This window comes from Sinocyclocheilus grahami, unplaced genomic scaffold (genome assembly GCF_001515645.1).
Source record: "Sinocyclocheilus grahami isolate Dianchi unplaced genomic scaffold, SAMN03320097.WGS_v1.1 scaffold58.1, whole genome shotgun sequence".
NCBI classification, from domain to species: Eukaryota; Metazoa; Chordata; class Actinopteri; order Cypriniformes; family Cyprinidae; genus Sinocyclocheilus; species Sinocyclocheilus grahami.
Window position 1 is genome coordinate 3547874 of NW_015505237.1, and position 16673 is coordinate 3564546.

At 39.2% G+C, this 16673-nt stretch overlaps 1 protein-coding gene across 1 annotated transcript in view; it reads right to left on the reverse strand.

Annotated features, from left to right (window-relative positions):
• Window positions 1-16545, reverse strand: part of ints3 (integrator complex subunit 3) — a 20682-nt gene extending 4137 nt beyond the window's left edge. Inside the window, exons 1-25 of the mRNA XM_016270891.1 lie at window positions 16210-16545; window positions 15327-15410; window positions 14072-14155; window positions 13838-13951; window positions 13668-13752; window positions 13528-13594; window positions 13278-13419; window positions 10311-10440; window positions 10112-10209; window positions 9830-10021; window positions 9658-9745; window positions 9427-9506; window positions 7921-8012; window positions 6427-6533; window positions 5284-5403; window positions 4930-5059; window positions 4787-4841; window positions 4591-4694; window positions 4247-4411; window positions 2452-2605; window positions 2298-2366; window positions 1848-1923; window positions 347-460; window positions 217-265; window positions 32-126 (exon numbers count right to left, since the gene is read on the reverse strand). Coding sequence (XP_016126377.1) covers window positions 32-126; window positions 217-265; window positions 347-460; window positions 1848-1923; window positions 2298-2366; window positions 2452-2605; window positions 4247-4411; window positions 4591-4694; window positions 4787-4841; window positions 4930-5059; window positions 5284-5403; window positions 6427-6533; window positions 7921-8012; window positions 9427-9506; window positions 9658-9745; window positions 9830-10021; window positions 10112-10209; window positions 10311-10440; window positions 13278-13419; window positions 13528-13594; window positions 13668-13752; window positions 13838-13951; window positions 14072-14155; window positions 15327-15410; window positions 16210-16293 — 2578 coding nt within the window. The 5' untranslated portion in view covers window positions 16294-16545. The remainder of the gene's footprint in view (window positions 1-31; window positions 127-216; window positions 266-346; window positions 461-1847; window positions 1924-2297; window positions 2367-2451; window positions 2606-4246; window positions 4412-4590; window positions 4695-4786; window positions 4842-4929; window positions 5060-5283; window positions 5404-6426; window positions 6534-7920; window positions 8013-9426; window positions 9507-9657; window positions 9746-9829; window positions 10022-10111; window positions 10210-10310; window positions 10441-13277; window positions 13420-13527; window positions 13595-13667; window positions 13753-13837; window positions 13952-14071; window positions 14156-15326; window positions 15411-16209) is intronic.
• Window positions 16546-16673: the final 128 nt, after the last annotated feature.

Below are 16673 nucleotides of genomic sequence, written 5' to 3' on the forward strand. Positions count from 1 at the left end.
GCTTTGATGTGTTCTCCCAGCAGGTCGTCATGTTTCGCCGCCCAGTGCCGCAGGATGCTGGTGGTGAACTGATCCTCTTGGTTGTAAGGTCGGCTCAGCACCATCTTCACCATCTCCTCACTCGGCCTTCAGCACAACACAGTAAACAAAAAATAAATGAGAGGACTGTGTCCCACAGCAGACAAGATTAATAAGCATCTGCGTGAAAAGACTTACTTTTCTCTTCGTAACTGCAGCAGCAGGCAGGACAGAGCTTCTGGATGTTCTGTGAGTAGAGAGCGAAGAGGATTATGGGTGGACCAAGTATGTGTAGAGTCAAAGTGTGTCTATGGAGAAAGACACTCACCCTTGTATTTGAGGTGCTGTAAAATGGGGATGATGGTCTCCAGAGGGATACTGTGCGCCAGGAAAAGCTGCCATGTGCTATACTGCTCAAACGTTTCCCAGTCCAGAGACTGAACTAAAACACAAAGACGCACAGAACAAAATTAGCTTTACAAAGCAATGGATGAATGTCTGCCACATTCACACAGATAAACAACTAGATGTTACTCTAAAGCTTTTTTAGCACAGACGTCAGTTTGACGCTCACATTTGTCAGGGTGAAAAACTAACGTTTCCATTAAATGGGGTCATCGGATGCCCATTTTCAACAAGTTGATATGATTCTTTAGGGTCTTAATGAAAAGTCTATAACATACTTTGGTTAAAATTTCTCAATGCTAGTGTAAAACAACAACCTTTTTACCTTGTCAAAAACAGCTCTTTTCACAGCAACCCATTTTGTTGCATGTCTCTTTAAATGCTAATGAGCTCTGCTCACCCTGCCCCTCTCTTCTGTGGGGTGACGAGCCGTTCTCATGAGACGGTTTACTTTAGCCATGAAACTTGCTAACTAGCACATTATTAGGAAAGGCGATTTACAAAGATTCATAAAAGAACCTTATACTCACTTCTTCTGTAGGTGAGGCTGGATCACGAATGATTTGCGCAAAGATAAACACATTTAGGTAGATCGGGGGTGCATTCCCTTCAAAAACAAACGTAATCCACTGCATCTTCAGCGGCTCAGATGTCGGGAGTAAATGAGGACTGCTATGTTCATGATTACATCCAACAACAAAACACCTCAATCGCTTAGGAGCCATTCTTGTCTACTGCTCCGGCAGTGAAACAATGGTGGACTGATGACAGCTCACTCAGGGCGGGTCTAAGGTAAAACGCTAGTGTCAATCAACAATCGTGGGAGGGGCCTGGGTCTCTGTGATGTCACACAGACAAGAAGCTGAGAACGGCTTGATATGAGAAAGGGGAAATGATTTAACCAGATTTAAAAAAAAAAAAAACCCAGGGTGGATCTTTATCATTATAGGTTGGTTGTGTACACTACACACACTACCAACACACATTTCAGTTCAAACAACTTGTAAAAGTGCGTGTCGTATCTGATGACCCCTTTAAAAATCAATATTTATTGTAGTTAAATGTGTTCATTATAACTACACAGACGAAACAAGCTAAGAACATTTATGAATTAGTTTATTGCTTTTTATGTATAAAAATCAAGACTTCATATTTTAGTAGCATAAAAAAAGTTATTCAATCTGGAAATTATATTGATTATATACAGAAAGTGAGCAAAGAACACTGTGATGCCTGTAACAGATTTAGTTACCCAAAGGCATTTTTTCCACCTTTACCTTGAATCTGGGGGGCATTTTTGCCTTAAGCCCCAATTCATTTTCAAACTTGACGTTTGGTTTGTTAGGTGTAACTATGCAATTTGAACAGAGACATGTGGGGTCAGATGGTGAACCATGAGAGCTTGAAAACTGCTGTAAACTTACTGAGGATGTTGAGGACCGAGTCTTTACGGAACATCACCAGGTTACCCGTCATCACGTGACACAGCAGCTCCTGAAGCTGTGAGGTTAAAACAAGAGTAAGAGGTTAAAAGAGATTTGAAGAAAAAATTAACTGTAATCAGTGTTAAAGGGAAGTTCAGCCAAAATTAGGATTTTTTTTCATCACTCACCCTCATGTCACATCCTACTTGCTAGCCTAAATTAAATCTGATCAACTTTACAAATGAAAACATTTGTCTTTATGAACTTTATGAAACATCTGACGTATTGGTATAATAGACTTTCTATGAAGGGACAGAAATCTTTGAATGGTTTCATTAAAAATCCCTCATTTGTCTTTCAAAGGCGAATCAAAGTCGTATAGGTTTGGAATGACACGAAGGCGAGTACATTTTTGGGTCAACTTTCCATTTAAATGTGTATATTTGAAACCTGTGCCGAATCAATGACAGCCACGATCATGTTGAGGAGCTCTCCACTACGCAAGGTCTCATCTGGGAACTGTACAGCACAGACACAGAAAAAGTCAAACAAGGCTGTGAAAGCCTCTGTTGCAGGCACATGGTGTTTTAGTGTGAGGGGTTACCTCTGAATAGATGGAGGGGGTTAGGTAGCACAGGAGCCTCACATCATCCTCCTGACATGCCTTCATGTCCATCATCAAGCAGGTGTGCAGGTCTCCCAGAGCTGTGGCCTGAGCAAAGGACTCGTACAGGCTCATCTTCCCCGCTGCTGCTTTGCTGCAAAGACGCACAAAACAGTCTACTATGAAAACACTGAGCACTCAGAGTAGTGCTGCATGAGTAATCGAAAGAAAAAAAGGGACTTATGGCTTAGTGCGATTATCAAATTGCACAGGGTGGGATTTCATTAAATATATGCTCTGTATTTAAGGTTTTCACGGGTCTACTTGGATGCGAAAACCCGAGGTTCATCCCTAAAAGCTTTGGGTCCAAAACATTGAAGAGTGCCCCGGACACGGGTTGGGTTCAGTATTAGTGGCCTCAGGTCTCAGGTAATTTAAAATAATTGTGCTTTTTCCAAATGGACCCAATAACCTCGTACACAGAAATCCATCTTATACTGTAGATATGAGATCCATCAGGAAAAGCCACTCACTTCATTACACGGTGTGTTGATGCAGGGCTTTTCTTTTTATGTGCAGAAGACCTTTCCTGGAGATGAGGTGAATAGCGATGCAGACAAGACTAGTGATTCAATGATTTATTGGGCTATTAATTAAATTTTTATCGAGCGATCATGTTTATTTTTCCAATCCACTGGTCACAACTGAAAGACAAACTCTCAAATAACTTTTATCCAGCAGGCAGGCAATAATATAAAGTAATAATAAATATGTAAATAAATAAATGAAAGTAATAGAGAAGTGACCAAATCAGTCAGCAGGACACCGGGATTTTACAAAAAATTAATTTATGCACATCAGGTTGGGATGATTTGAGTCGGGTACAGATTTTAGGACCTGAGAAGACCTCTACTCTGTGCCTGCATGTCATTCCATTCTTGCGCCACACATTATGTTCTCACTCAGTGAAAAATACATCGCGGAGCAAAGAGGAAACTGACAACGCGCCGACAGACAAGACAGAGCAGGTTACTTCTGCTATGAAACAAAGTCTCAGCTTTCAAATTGTCATTTTTTTAAAGAAATTCAAACAATAAATACCGTTTTGGGGCTCTTTAATGTGTCGTGCAGCGCCTCAGTTCAAGCGGCACGTGAAGCGATCATCTCTTCCTCTTTACTAGTCATAGCATGAAATAAACATGAATGAACATCAGAAGGTACTATATCTTGTTTCACCCGTGGAAAGACGTCAATACACACCATTTTCAAGTTCAAGCCCACCGACATTCATCTACTCTCCTGTCTGGTTTGTTTGTCGGACAAAAATGGCAGATTCAGCGTTATGATTGGTCAGATCACCTGTCACCTGTCACTCCCTGCGCAGGGTCAATTAACTCTCCATTCCAGCAGGTGGCAGTAGTCTGTATTTGACATTCAAAAAGGGCAACCAGAATAGCTAAAACTGCTGATAAACAATGACAAGAGCCTTCTATGTTTGCCCTCTTGGGTGTGTTGTTTACTTGTTTTCGTCACAATGCTTTTCCTCTCATGTACTGCTTCGTTAAGCTGAACAGCCAATCAGAGTGAGCTCCCTCATTGACAGGCTTTGCTGCCAATTCAACATGCTCAACTGGCCAAAAAGCCCTCGATGGGGTCAGTCTAGTGCTCAACTACGGCCCGACACTGGCAGACTATCAGCTTGGTGTGTCATGGCCTTAAAATAGAAACCGCCTGATTGGCGATATATCTTGTTGCTCATCACTTGGATGATATTATTTGGACTGTTTGACCCTACCTAGCTTTGAGGTAGAAGAGCAGATGATAACCGATTTTCGGCTGTTTCTGGTAGAGCTCGGCGAGCAGGTCCAGCAGGACAGAGAAGCCGCTGTTGTCCTCCTGCATCTGACACAAGTTCCTGAAGATCAGACACACCGGCTTACACACAGACTCCTCCAGTGACCTGCAAACACACAGCATCCCATTAGCCTCTTCATTAAGAAAAATGAACAATAGTGACAGGAAAATATGGAGGGTAATCAGGACACAATGCAGGCTGGAACCAAAGACATATCTAACGCCAACCACTAAATAATGTGCAAACCGACCCGACAGGAAGTCGAGAAAGAGAGGGAAACATACTCTTCTGTGATCTCCTCAGGCAACACATCTCCTCTGAAGTGACTCTTAAACAGTTCAGCCAGACAGGAAGCTAGAGTGGACATCTGCTCCGAGTCAAAATCCTCCTGAAAGACGAAAAAAAAAAACAAAAAAAAACTGTGTATCATCAGCCGTATTTAAAGCTCCGATCGAAAGTTTCACCCTGAGCAAAGCTCACCTCTAAAATAAGATCCACAATTTCCTGCATGACCTCACAATGCGTTTCTGTGTCACTGAGAGAGAAAGAACCGCACAAATTGAGACTCATGCAATTGAGATCTTATTATAACTGTAATACATGTTATTAATCATGTGTCTCACCTCCCTTTCTGCAGCTGCAGAACCCTCTCTTTAAGTGCCTCGTCCAATTGGTCCACAAAAGGTGTGATGTCAGCAGGCTCGTCGATGTAGGTTTCCTTAAGCTGATGAAACCTGAACTCTCGTTTTTTACCTTGGGATAAACAAGGGTTCATATCATGATGCACTGATGAACTGAAAATACAGAAGTGGGTCATGGGCATCATTTTGAGCCAGAGCCACTGATCTAAATTCTGTCATGATTGAATACTAAAGCAGAGAACACGCGCTCCACTCCAACGCTGTGAAGCCGAGCCGTAATTGGTTGATCTGAAGTTCTGAGCTAAAGTGTATCTGCCATTATGGCAAGCATCTTACCCTTGTTGTTCAATTCTTCCTCATCGTCACTGAAGGTAGCATCTGTGTTGTCATAGCAACCATCCTCCTTATCAAGCACATGATTGTCCATTTCCAAGGGAACAGATTCCTCCATTTTTACTACAAAAAGTACAGGAAGAAAATGTCAACATAAAACATGCCATAACTCAAGCAGACTTTCATTCCACTGACTTTTGAGATTGTAACTTGTAAGGTTATAATCCTTGCTGGATCTTAATTTTAATTTCGATTTCAAACTACACTAGTGGATCTCAACCAGGTGTCCAGGAACCAGAATTTCTTTCAGTCTTAAAAAACAAAACAAAACAAAAACAGGAAATGGAATTTTAAAAGTACGATTTCTCAACCTGGAAAAGTTACAGAAAGTAATAAAATATTAATGTCAATGACATTTTTATAATGAATATAAATATTACTAGTAATGTCAAGCTCTAAAATATTTTATTGCTTAAAAAAATTGCTGTTACAGTATTAAAAAAAACGTCTCTGTAATCACAAATGACTAGATAAGTTGTAAATTCATTGGTAATATGAAAGTGTAAACTCCAAAAGACCAAATTCTGGAACTAGAGAAATTAATAATTTGAATTATTTAATTTCACTGTATCAATTAAATATTAATATAATATTAATAGATATACATACTGAATAATATTGAAATTATTTTAGCTTCACTTAGTTTAATTTTACATTTTCTATAACTAAAACAATTTGAAACCGAGCAGTTATGCTGTCATTGTAGCAAAGTACCAGAAATATCTCTGAGGGCCTTCAAATATAGTCCTTAACAAACAGTCAGAAATGTTGAGGACCACTATACACACAGTTCATATTTCTGCTAAAGCATTTATTTCAATGATGAGATGGGAAAGTAGATAACCGAGTAGTAAAACTTAAATTTGCACGTTATAGCATTACATTCACTGTCATTTATCCTGAACTACACAAAAACGCTCACAAATCCCTCTTCCTAGCAAAAGAGGTCTATCAAGATTAATATGCCAGTTTAGCACATACCAAATCATACTATGTTGTTTGTATAACATTTCTGGTGGACTAAATTGTTTAGGAGCTTTTGTTTTTGACATGACTGGCAATGAATCAGTGGTGTGGAGCTCTGACCTTCAGTGGGCGGCGAGGGGGAATTGCAGAACTCTGGGAACCGTTCTCGCAGCATAGAGCGCAGCTCACGGTCCAGTTTAGGGTTGTCAAACAGAGGTGCTAGGTGACTGAAAGAGCGAGAGCGATAGTAGGGATCATTATATTGAAAGCATCTCTAAACCAGCAGAGACACATTGGTGGCATTCTTGATGAAGTATCTGTATGAGGCGAGCACATGCTAATGAGTGTGTGTGTGTGTGCGCGCGTGTGTGTGATGGTGAAGAAATTTTCCCACCGGTTAATCGACGTGTGACAACACCGATAACACCGGTATCACTGTGGGGGCAGGGGCGTTCCCTCTTTCCCTCGCTTTCAAATAGCTTGTAAAAGCGGTATGCGCATTTTACTTTCACTTTCAAATAGCGGCAATTCAGAGTAAAGCAATTGTTCGTTTTTAGTTCGTTTGAATTTTCCCTCTTTTCCTCGCTTTCCTTCACTTTTAAATAGCTTAAAAGCGCCGTGCGCATTTTACTTTCACTTTTGAATTAGCGGCAATTCGGCATCAATTGCTTGAATGCAACAACAAAATACAACGTCAAACTCACTTTAGCCTATATATAAAACAGAACTTTTATTAACAAAACAAATACACCATGCTATAGGGCAGGCTATGCCTAATATAAAATAACAAATAACTTACATAAAGTTTAAATGTACAAAACTGGAAACAAGTAAACATGTATAATATATAACCAAATAAATAAGAAACGTAGAACGTTTATTAGCAAAACGAGTAAGAAAGCTTGAAAGCACAGCATACATCTTGATGTCAAATAAAATAAATAAATGACACAAAGTTTAAATAAAGTAAAAATCAGCAAACAATGTGGAACCAATTAAATAAGAAACGAATGTTTAAAAAAAAATTCCAAAATCACCTTAGATAAACGGCAAAAGTCACCAGGCTTTTCAAAATCTAAAATATTGCCAAACAGGTGCTTTTGCATTTTGTTTCGAAACTAAATCATCTGCGATCGTCTTGTCTGTCTCACCTCACCTCACTCTTCTTGTCAGTCAGCTCGACTCACTCTCCTCACTGGAGAAATAAATCTGATCTGTGATGCAACTGTCGTTCAACTGCATTGAGCAGCCACATTCAGTTTTTAATTGTAGTGTCTGTTCTTTTACTGAACTAAATGATTTTTATTACTATAAAAAAAATCAAAATGACGGTGGGGGTCATTGACGCGGTGGGCAAGTGATGTAACCGGTGTTGCGGCTTAACAACGGTATCACCGTCAGTTGAGCAGCCGCGTTCAGTTTTTAATTGTAGTGTCTGTTCTTTTACTGAACTAAATGATTTTTATTACTATAAAAAAAATCAAAATGACGGTGGGGGTCATTGACGCGGTGGGCAAGTGATGTAACCGGTGTTGCGGCTTAACAACGGTATCACCGTCAGCACCGTCAGCACCGTCTGTCGCGGCAAGCCTAGTGTGTGTATGATAAACTCACGCCAGAACTCTCTTCTCCATGATGAAGTTTAGAGCGCTGAAGACGCCCTGCCGCACTTGACCCTCAAGAGGAGGGAAAAAGTTTGGGATGATCTGAAGTGGAATAAAATAGCAGGTTAGCCCAAGATCTGAAAGGCTGGAAATCACAACACACAGAACTTCCTCTGTAAATTCTTCTTATCGTTATTCCCCACACACATGGTTTCGGCTGCATCAGCAAAAAAGTTAACACTTTAGTATAGGAACCAATTCTCACTATTAACTAGTTGCTTATTAGCATGCCTATTATTAACATGTTGGCTGTTTATTAGTACTTATAAAGCAGGAGTAAGCATACATATTCTGCATGACCATATTCTACATCTCTAATCCTACCCAAAAGTGTAATTCGCTAAATTAGTAGTTCAATGAGGGAAAAGTCGTAGTTAACGGTTTGTTAATGGCAAGAATTGGAACTTAAAATAAAAAACATTAACACTTTACAATAAGCTTCCATTTGTTCGCATTGATTAACCACATTAGTTAAAACAAAGTAATACAAACCGTTGTATTTTTATTGAAAATGAAATTATTTTTAAAGTCAACAAGACTTTTATACTGAATATACATCTTTTAATGTCTTTGTCAATAAGATTTGACAAAATTACTTCTAAAGCATGTATCAATCTTAGTTAATGACTTTGTGTTAATTTCAAAATACCTAAAGTTGCATTAATGTTATAATAATGTTATGGACTTGAGCTAACATGACCTAACAACAGTTGTATTTTTATTAATTAATGTTAACAAAGATTAAGAAAATACTGTAACTAATGTAATGTTGGTTACACTTTACTTGAAGGGGTGTGCATAAGATTACCTTCATAATCATGACATGACACCTACATAATCATATATATCAATATGAAGGTTTTTTTATGCATGTTTATGACAACTGTCATTAAGTGTAATTCGCTCAGTTATGTAATTTTTAATGCAAAGATGACATTGTTTGAGATGTCTTTGTTATGGGCTATGGTTAGGGAAAAGGGTAAGGGTAGGGGTAAGGTTAGGTTAGGTCAAATAATGTGATATTTGCATTAAAAATGACATAACTGAGCAAATGACACTTAATGACAGTTGTCATAAACATGCATAAAACCTTTCATATTCATGACATGTGTCATGCCACGATTATGAAGGTGTCATGTCAGTCTTATGCACACCCCTTCAAGTAAAGTGTTACCGTAACGTTCATTGTTAGTTAATGTTAGATAATGCAAAGTGCAAAGATCGTATTGTAAAGTGTCACTGTTATTTCAAATGGAAAGTCATGATACTTTGAAAAAAAACATTATTTAGAATAATATGTATAGATGAATTTTGCACCATAATACACATAATTGGGTGCATTTTGATTTGATGTTTTAAATTGTGTAAATTCTATTTTTGTGGCCATTACTCACACTACTGTGTATGACATTAACAAGCTCTTAGATACAATAAGAACTGAGAAAGAGTTTCTCACCCGACACATGAAGTCCAGTAGTGTGGCTGTTATAGCAGGATGTGGTTTCATGGAGTGATGCATCACCAAAATGGCTGGCTCTGAAAAAACAAGAGTCCGAAAGAGAGAGATATCAAAGGAAGACAAAAGCAGAGCATCAGTGACTGGGTGAAGGCAAATCATGTGGTTTGTACATGTCTGTTTGCAAAGTCAAATCTAAATGGCACAATAATGGCTTCCTGCCTCTCTTACCGATGTTCATGATGCTGTCTTTCTCGGGGTTGAAGAACAGCCAGTCGTAGAACAAGGCCAGTTTGGCATTAGATGCAGCAACATTAGACTGCAGAGAGAGACAGATTGGTATGGAATCCAAAACGACATCTAGACAAATTGTACAAGTCAAAGGTTTTTAGTATTTACTTACCGTGCAGGTAGTCAGGAGCCATCCAATGATCGCCCAGCGCGGCAGAATGTCAGAACTCAGCACTTCATTGGATGGATGAACCACACCGCATATGTAACGAATGAGGTCACAGCGCAGCGATTGGCTTTCAGCTGTGGACAGATACTGCCGCTGAAACCAGTCCTGATAGCGCTTCTGCTGGCCGAACCGAACCTGCAGTCAAGAAAAGCAAGAGTGTTTGCCTTTCAAGTCATAAACGTATTGTGGTTTCAGTGTCAGGTGTCAGTGTTTGTGTGTATTTACCCGTGAGGTCATGAACAGCAGCTTGGTCTCCATGTCAGGGGTGAGTCGACAGGCCAGAAACTTGCGTGAGGTTCTGGAGGTGAGGAGCTGCAATATACCTGCAGCAGGACGGGACAAGACAGACCAATTTAATAATACACACAGATTTTACTGTGCATACTATTTTTGTGCATTACTGTAGAGATTCCCTCCCACACACCAGTGAACTGTGGGCTAAGGGTCTGAGGACTGTGCAGCAGGTCTCTCCACAGCAACTCCAACTCAGGAATACGAGCCACATTCTGTAAGAGTCTGACCAGATCCCTCCCCATGATAAAACACTCCATGAACTGTTCAAACACAGACACAGCAATTTAAAAACATGAAACTCCACTGAATGGCAAGAAAATATGAAACCGTAACAACATCTGTAATGTGTAATCAAATACTGAGAAAAACAGTTTTATGCATTAGAATTTGAGTGGATGGAAACAGGGTATTTCAAATAAATACTGTTCTTTTGAACTTTCTATTAGTCAAATAATCTAGTAAAAATGTATCATGATTTCCAAAAAATATTAAGCAGTTTAAAAAAAAATAAAAATGTATAATAATTAGAAACATTTCTTGAGCTGCAAGTCAGCATATTACAATGATTGCTGAAGGATCATGTGACACTGACGACTGGAGTAATGATGCTAAAAATTCAGCTTTGCATCACAGAAATAAAGTATATGTGACCCTGGACCACAAAACCGGTCATAAGGGTCAATTAAATAAGCTTTCCATTGATGTATGGTTTGTTAGGATAGGACAATATTTGGTCAAGATACAACTATTTGAAAATCTGGAATCTGAGGGTGCAAAAAAAATCGCTTTTAAAGTTGTCCAAATGAAGTTCTTAGCAAAGGATATCACTAATCAAAAATTAAGTTTTGATATATTTACAGTATGAAATTTACAAAATATCTTTATGGAACATGATCTTTACTTAATATCCTAATGAGTTTTGGCATAAAAGAAAAATCAATCATTTTGACTAGGGCTGAACGATTTTGGAAAATAATCGAATTGCGATTTTTTTTTTTTACCAATATTGCGATTGCGATTTAATATGCAATTATTTTTTAAAGCTCTTTATGTTCTGTATTATTCAACAAAGACAAGCTATAAATCATTGTATAGTAGGCTATGACCAACACACTATTAGATAGATTAAACAAAAATGTTCTTTTCTGTAGGCCAGGCCTATATGTTATGATGAAATTAGGTGATGCATGAATTGATATGACATTTTTATTTAACAACTACAATCACAGCATATTGACTGATTTGCTGAACTTCCAACCTTGTAAGCATGTAATAATTATGACAACATCTGCTGATGGCCCGCACTCGACTTGAAGCAGCGCTACTTAGACCGATGGGTGTGTGTGTCATCAAAGTATTGCGAGAGCTATAAGAGAGATGTCATACACCAATCGATCTTCAAGTCGAACACACCTTTTTACTCTCGCGTGTCACGTGACCGAGTGTAATCGCAGGCTCTGCGATTGAAAAATTGCGTTTTTTCATATCGCGATATTATCGCAAATGCAATTAATCGTTCAGCCCTAATTTTGACCCATACAATGTATTTTTGGCTATTGCTACAAATATACCCCAGCGACTTAAGACTGGTTTTGTGGTCAAGGGTCACATATTTTAAAATATATTCAAATAGAAAGCAGTCATTTTAAATGGTAATAATATTTCACAAAATTGCTGTTAATGTATTTTTGAAAAAATAAATACAGCCTCGTTGGGCATTAAAAAAATCTTACTGACCCTAAACTTTTGAACAGCAGTGTATATTATAGATATAAATATTTAATTTACCTACATGCCATATGACCATTATTTGATTATCAAAATCACTGTTAGTTGAAGCTCCAGTGCACCAGGAACATTCACAGTACGTACAGTCAATTTCGATTTCATGGTGTCTATAAAGCTGTTGAATAATTGCTGGCAGCCTAATTTAATCACAGCTGGTTCAAGCCCAAGTCACAAGTTAAATCCCAAGTGCTCTCTTGGGAAGTGCTGACCCAGATACAGACATCACAATCCTGCTTTAGTGCCCTTGAGCGAGACACTTCACCTCTGCCGGCTCCAGCGCCTTTGAAATGAGTCTATGGTGGGTCGCTCTGAATAAAGTATTTATCTTTCTTTTCATTCCTGGCCTTTTTTTTTTTGCTTTTTATACAGATAATGGTATTAAGAAAAGTTGTGATCCAGATTTAAAAGTTTTGCATCATGTGTGTAAGAGCATGTGAGATAACCACATCCCATCTACACAATATAAACAAATCAACTCTACGAGGCACATCCTGCGATGCAAATTTTGGCAAGTTTGTAAGCCTGTAAAGCAAAAACAATTTAAGAAACTGTGTATTTAGACATGTATGAAGAACTTTTAGACAAAAGAAAAGTCTGCATGTGTTTTGTATCATAAATAGTACATCAGGCTTTTATGGCTCATACAGTATGACAGTGAAATGGAGAAATAAAAACACCTCATGCAATTTGGTGCAGTTGCTGATATTTATATGGCCAAAAGTAAGATGAAATTCTGATAGCTTTTAATGTAAATCAATGAGATCTTAATAACAGTATAACAGACTGACATAAAATCCTATTAGTTGTCACTCTATATCCCCCAATAATATGTCTTAGCTCTGTAGTTTTTATTGTGGGGTCAAAACATATTAAGGCAATGCAATACAATGATGATTGAGAGATGAACAAATTAACATTGTATAGATAATCAAGTAAATTTAAGTTGCTTCAGTCCAGTAAATGTTCATCTTGAAACAGATTATATAATAGAAATATAGTAGTGTTTCTTACATTTACTTCATAAAAATTACTAAAGATTTCACAGCAAAAAGATGTGAAGTTTCAACTATCATTCAGATGACAGAAGGCATGCAGTAGATTGTGTACAACAGGTTTTTCAGAAGTTTTGATCATGTTGCAAGTTGCATATCAAATATGATACAGTAGGCGTTATAGGGTTAAATGATTAACACAGACAGACACAAGCACAAATTCCCCCAAAATAGTTTAGCCTTGTACTTCATGTAACTAAAAACATGCACAAAAAAAGAAACACTGAGTCCAGAACTGAACACTTTCCAGTACTCACCCTCTCTCGGAGCAGACCGATGCAGAAGTCCACCTCTTTCTGTCTGAAAGGCAGCAGGTTTGGCGTCCCATGGTCCACTATGAGCCTCAGGTACGTGTACACAGACATGGCCACCAACATCCCGCTTTTCAGCACCCACTCTCTGTCCATCACACAAACACATTCACGAAGCTGGTCTATTTGCATGGACGTAGTTATCGCCCACAGTGCAACAGTCACACTGCATGCTGTTCGACTCAAAACTTCTCACCTCTGCTCCACTAAGATCTCCAACACGTTCTCTGCCAACCACAAGTTCTTGTTGGAGATGTCTCCCCCTGCAGATTGACGCAAGTTAGACACATGATACACTGTCAATGTAGCATGATTTGCATCGGTGTGTGAACGCACCAGCGATCTGTTTCATGAGCGTCATGAGAACCCCATCTGCTCCAATGACTCCGCTCTTCACCAGCTCTCTGACCAACCACACCAGCTGCCCACACACACATAAGACGAGATGTCACCAGTGTGTTACTGTTAAATTCAGTGTTGTTAAATGACATCAGACCGGAGCCCACCTGTGTACGGCACACGTCCTGAAGCTTGAGGAACTTCTCCATAAGGATCTGGTTGATTTTGATGAGCAACACATTCATACCGTCCCGATTCACCAACGTCAGGTCTCTGTAGCACTGCAGGACACACTACAATGTTAATGGTGGGATTCTGGGAGAACAGTGCAAGTAGAAGAGCTTTCTGTGGTATGCATGTATGTATGTGAATAAGATCTCATGTACGAAGCATCAACATACCCTCTGTGCTTGTGGGGGCTCTGTGAGCAGAAGCATGAAAAGACCCAGACACACCTCCTCATGCTGCGGTGGACCCTTACACACCTGAACACACACACATTCCCATTAAACATCATCATCAAATTGTTTTTTAATTTTATTTTAGACCTTTTAGCCACTTTTATCGATCTCAAATTTCAAGCCAGTCATGAATGAAATGTTAAAGAGGAGACAGGGGAGTTGGATCAGGACATTACAAGTTGCAGATTTGATCCAATGATCCTCACCTATGCACCACAATTCAACATGCATTAACCAGCAGCCAGAAGGCCTTGGCTAAATGTCATGCTGTTCTTCTGTCTGATAAAAAAAATGTTTCTTGAGCAGCAAATCAGCATGATTTCTGAAGGATCACGTGACACTGAAGACTGGAGTAATGATGCTGAAAATTCAGCTTTGATCACAGGAATAAATTACATCTTAAAATGTATTCAAATAGAAAAAGAGTTATTTTAAACTGTAATAATATTTTACAATATTGCTGTTTTTATGGAATTTTTGATCAAACAAATACAGCCTTGGTGAGCATAAAGAGACTTTATGCTCTAGTATCTGTTTTATAAAATAATTTCGACTGTCACAGCTAAAGTAGTTGAAGAGAATTTCCAGTATGTGCCAAAACAAAACCTATATTCCCAATACAGCGAAGCATACAGTATTACTGCTTACATTTCCTAAAGTATAAAAGGATGGACCTCCACATTATGAATAGCAAAGAAGTGCCCAATTTCTGTTTCACATGAATTACATGTGTAGGATAACAGGGTTCCCTCACTTTTCGACCAGTGAATTTTTATTCATTTACAGCTGATTGATAACTGGCAGAAAAAAATCTGATTTTAAAATACATTTAAAAATCACAGCAATGTCTATGCCACGTAATAGATTTAAATGATCATATTTAGCATACAAACTTCCACAAGAAGAGTCAACAGATATCTTAAAGTTATGTGGACATGGTGTTGTCTACACAAGCCCTCAAAAAGAACAATACAGGCGATTAAACATTTTCAAACAGAGCTAATCTAGAAAAAAAAAGTTAATTCTACATTAAAGTCTTTTTAGCATTTAACTAATTTACACTACTTTCCCAGGCCTGAAAAATCACAACTTTAATATTCCATTCTAGTTTTAAAATTCCGTTCTATGCCCAGGTTTTCATGATTTGTGAATTCTCATGTGTTATCATAAGTAAGTGTAACTGATAAACACTCACATGAGCAGTGAGAGCATCATTGGCTTCCCGCTCCGACAGTCCATTGGTTATAGATGTGGTGATGCTCACACACCTCTCCAGGCGCTGAAACACACACACACACACACACAGGTTTGTTTTTATGGTTTATGGGGACTCTCCATAGGCGTAATGGTTTTTATACTGTACAGACCGTATATTCTATTGCCCTGCACCAACCCTACCCCTAAACCTACCCCTCACAGGAAACTTTCTGCATTTTTAGATTTTCAAAAAAACTCATTCTGAATGATTTATAAGTCTTTTGAATTATGGGGACACTAAAAATGTCCTCAAATCACCTTCTCGTTGTAATACCTATGTCATACCCATGTTATTATACAAATGTGTGTCCTCATTAACCACATAAACATGCACACACACAGGTGAGTACAGAGCAATATGAATGCATGCATGAATGCCATGCCAAAAACACCAAACAACAAAATAACTCTACAGATCCCAATAATAGTTCATGCATAAATAGTCTAATCTCAATTAAAGGCATGACTGCATCAATTTTTAATACCTCCCCCAGCAGATGGAGAGTCACTGACACCATCAGCTGTCATTAGTACATGCATGACAAGATAACATCGTTGTATGTTCAGCACACATCAGGTTTACACCGCTGCCTCAACTCCTTCCTTTATATTTGAATCAGCAAATAAGATAATAAAAGACTACAAAAGCCATCCCTGCAACTACCAGCCCTGTTCTACAAGTCTGATAGTGTCAGCTTCTCCATTCTGCTCGTCCTTTTGTTATTGTGCTTAGTTTCCCCCATGTTTTCTTCGCTAATGTGTGCTGTGAAGGACGCGCTGACACGTATGTAGACGGCCGATGGGAATGAGTCGAGCCCTACCTCCTCCAGCTCATCTTTGGCGTCCAGGCTGGTGGACACCAGAAGGCGCCCCTGCGCTTTACCCTTAGCCGGCGAGGGCTCCATCTCCTCCCGCCTCGCTGCGCCCACACACACGGGACCTGACGGGGGTTTAAGGCGCTGTTTGAAACCCTTCCCTCACTGTTTCCGTGGGTCTGTGGTGATTATGAACTATTTAAACCCTCTCTCCGCCCAGTCCTAGGCGCCTACAGTGTGTTTACGACTCTTAATTCGCCACCTTCGCGCGACCACCCCAGTGTTTCCACAGTGTCCGACTATAACAATTCAACTTCCGCAGGGCATGGTGGCTTAGCGGAAGTGCTCCGAACGCGGAGTGAAGGCGGAGCGGAGTGACTCATTTATACCAATCGCGTGCTGGGTATTTTGATTGACGTGGCAGTTGACCAATCACGGCGATGTTACTGTCAGCGAGACCCGTCAGACAA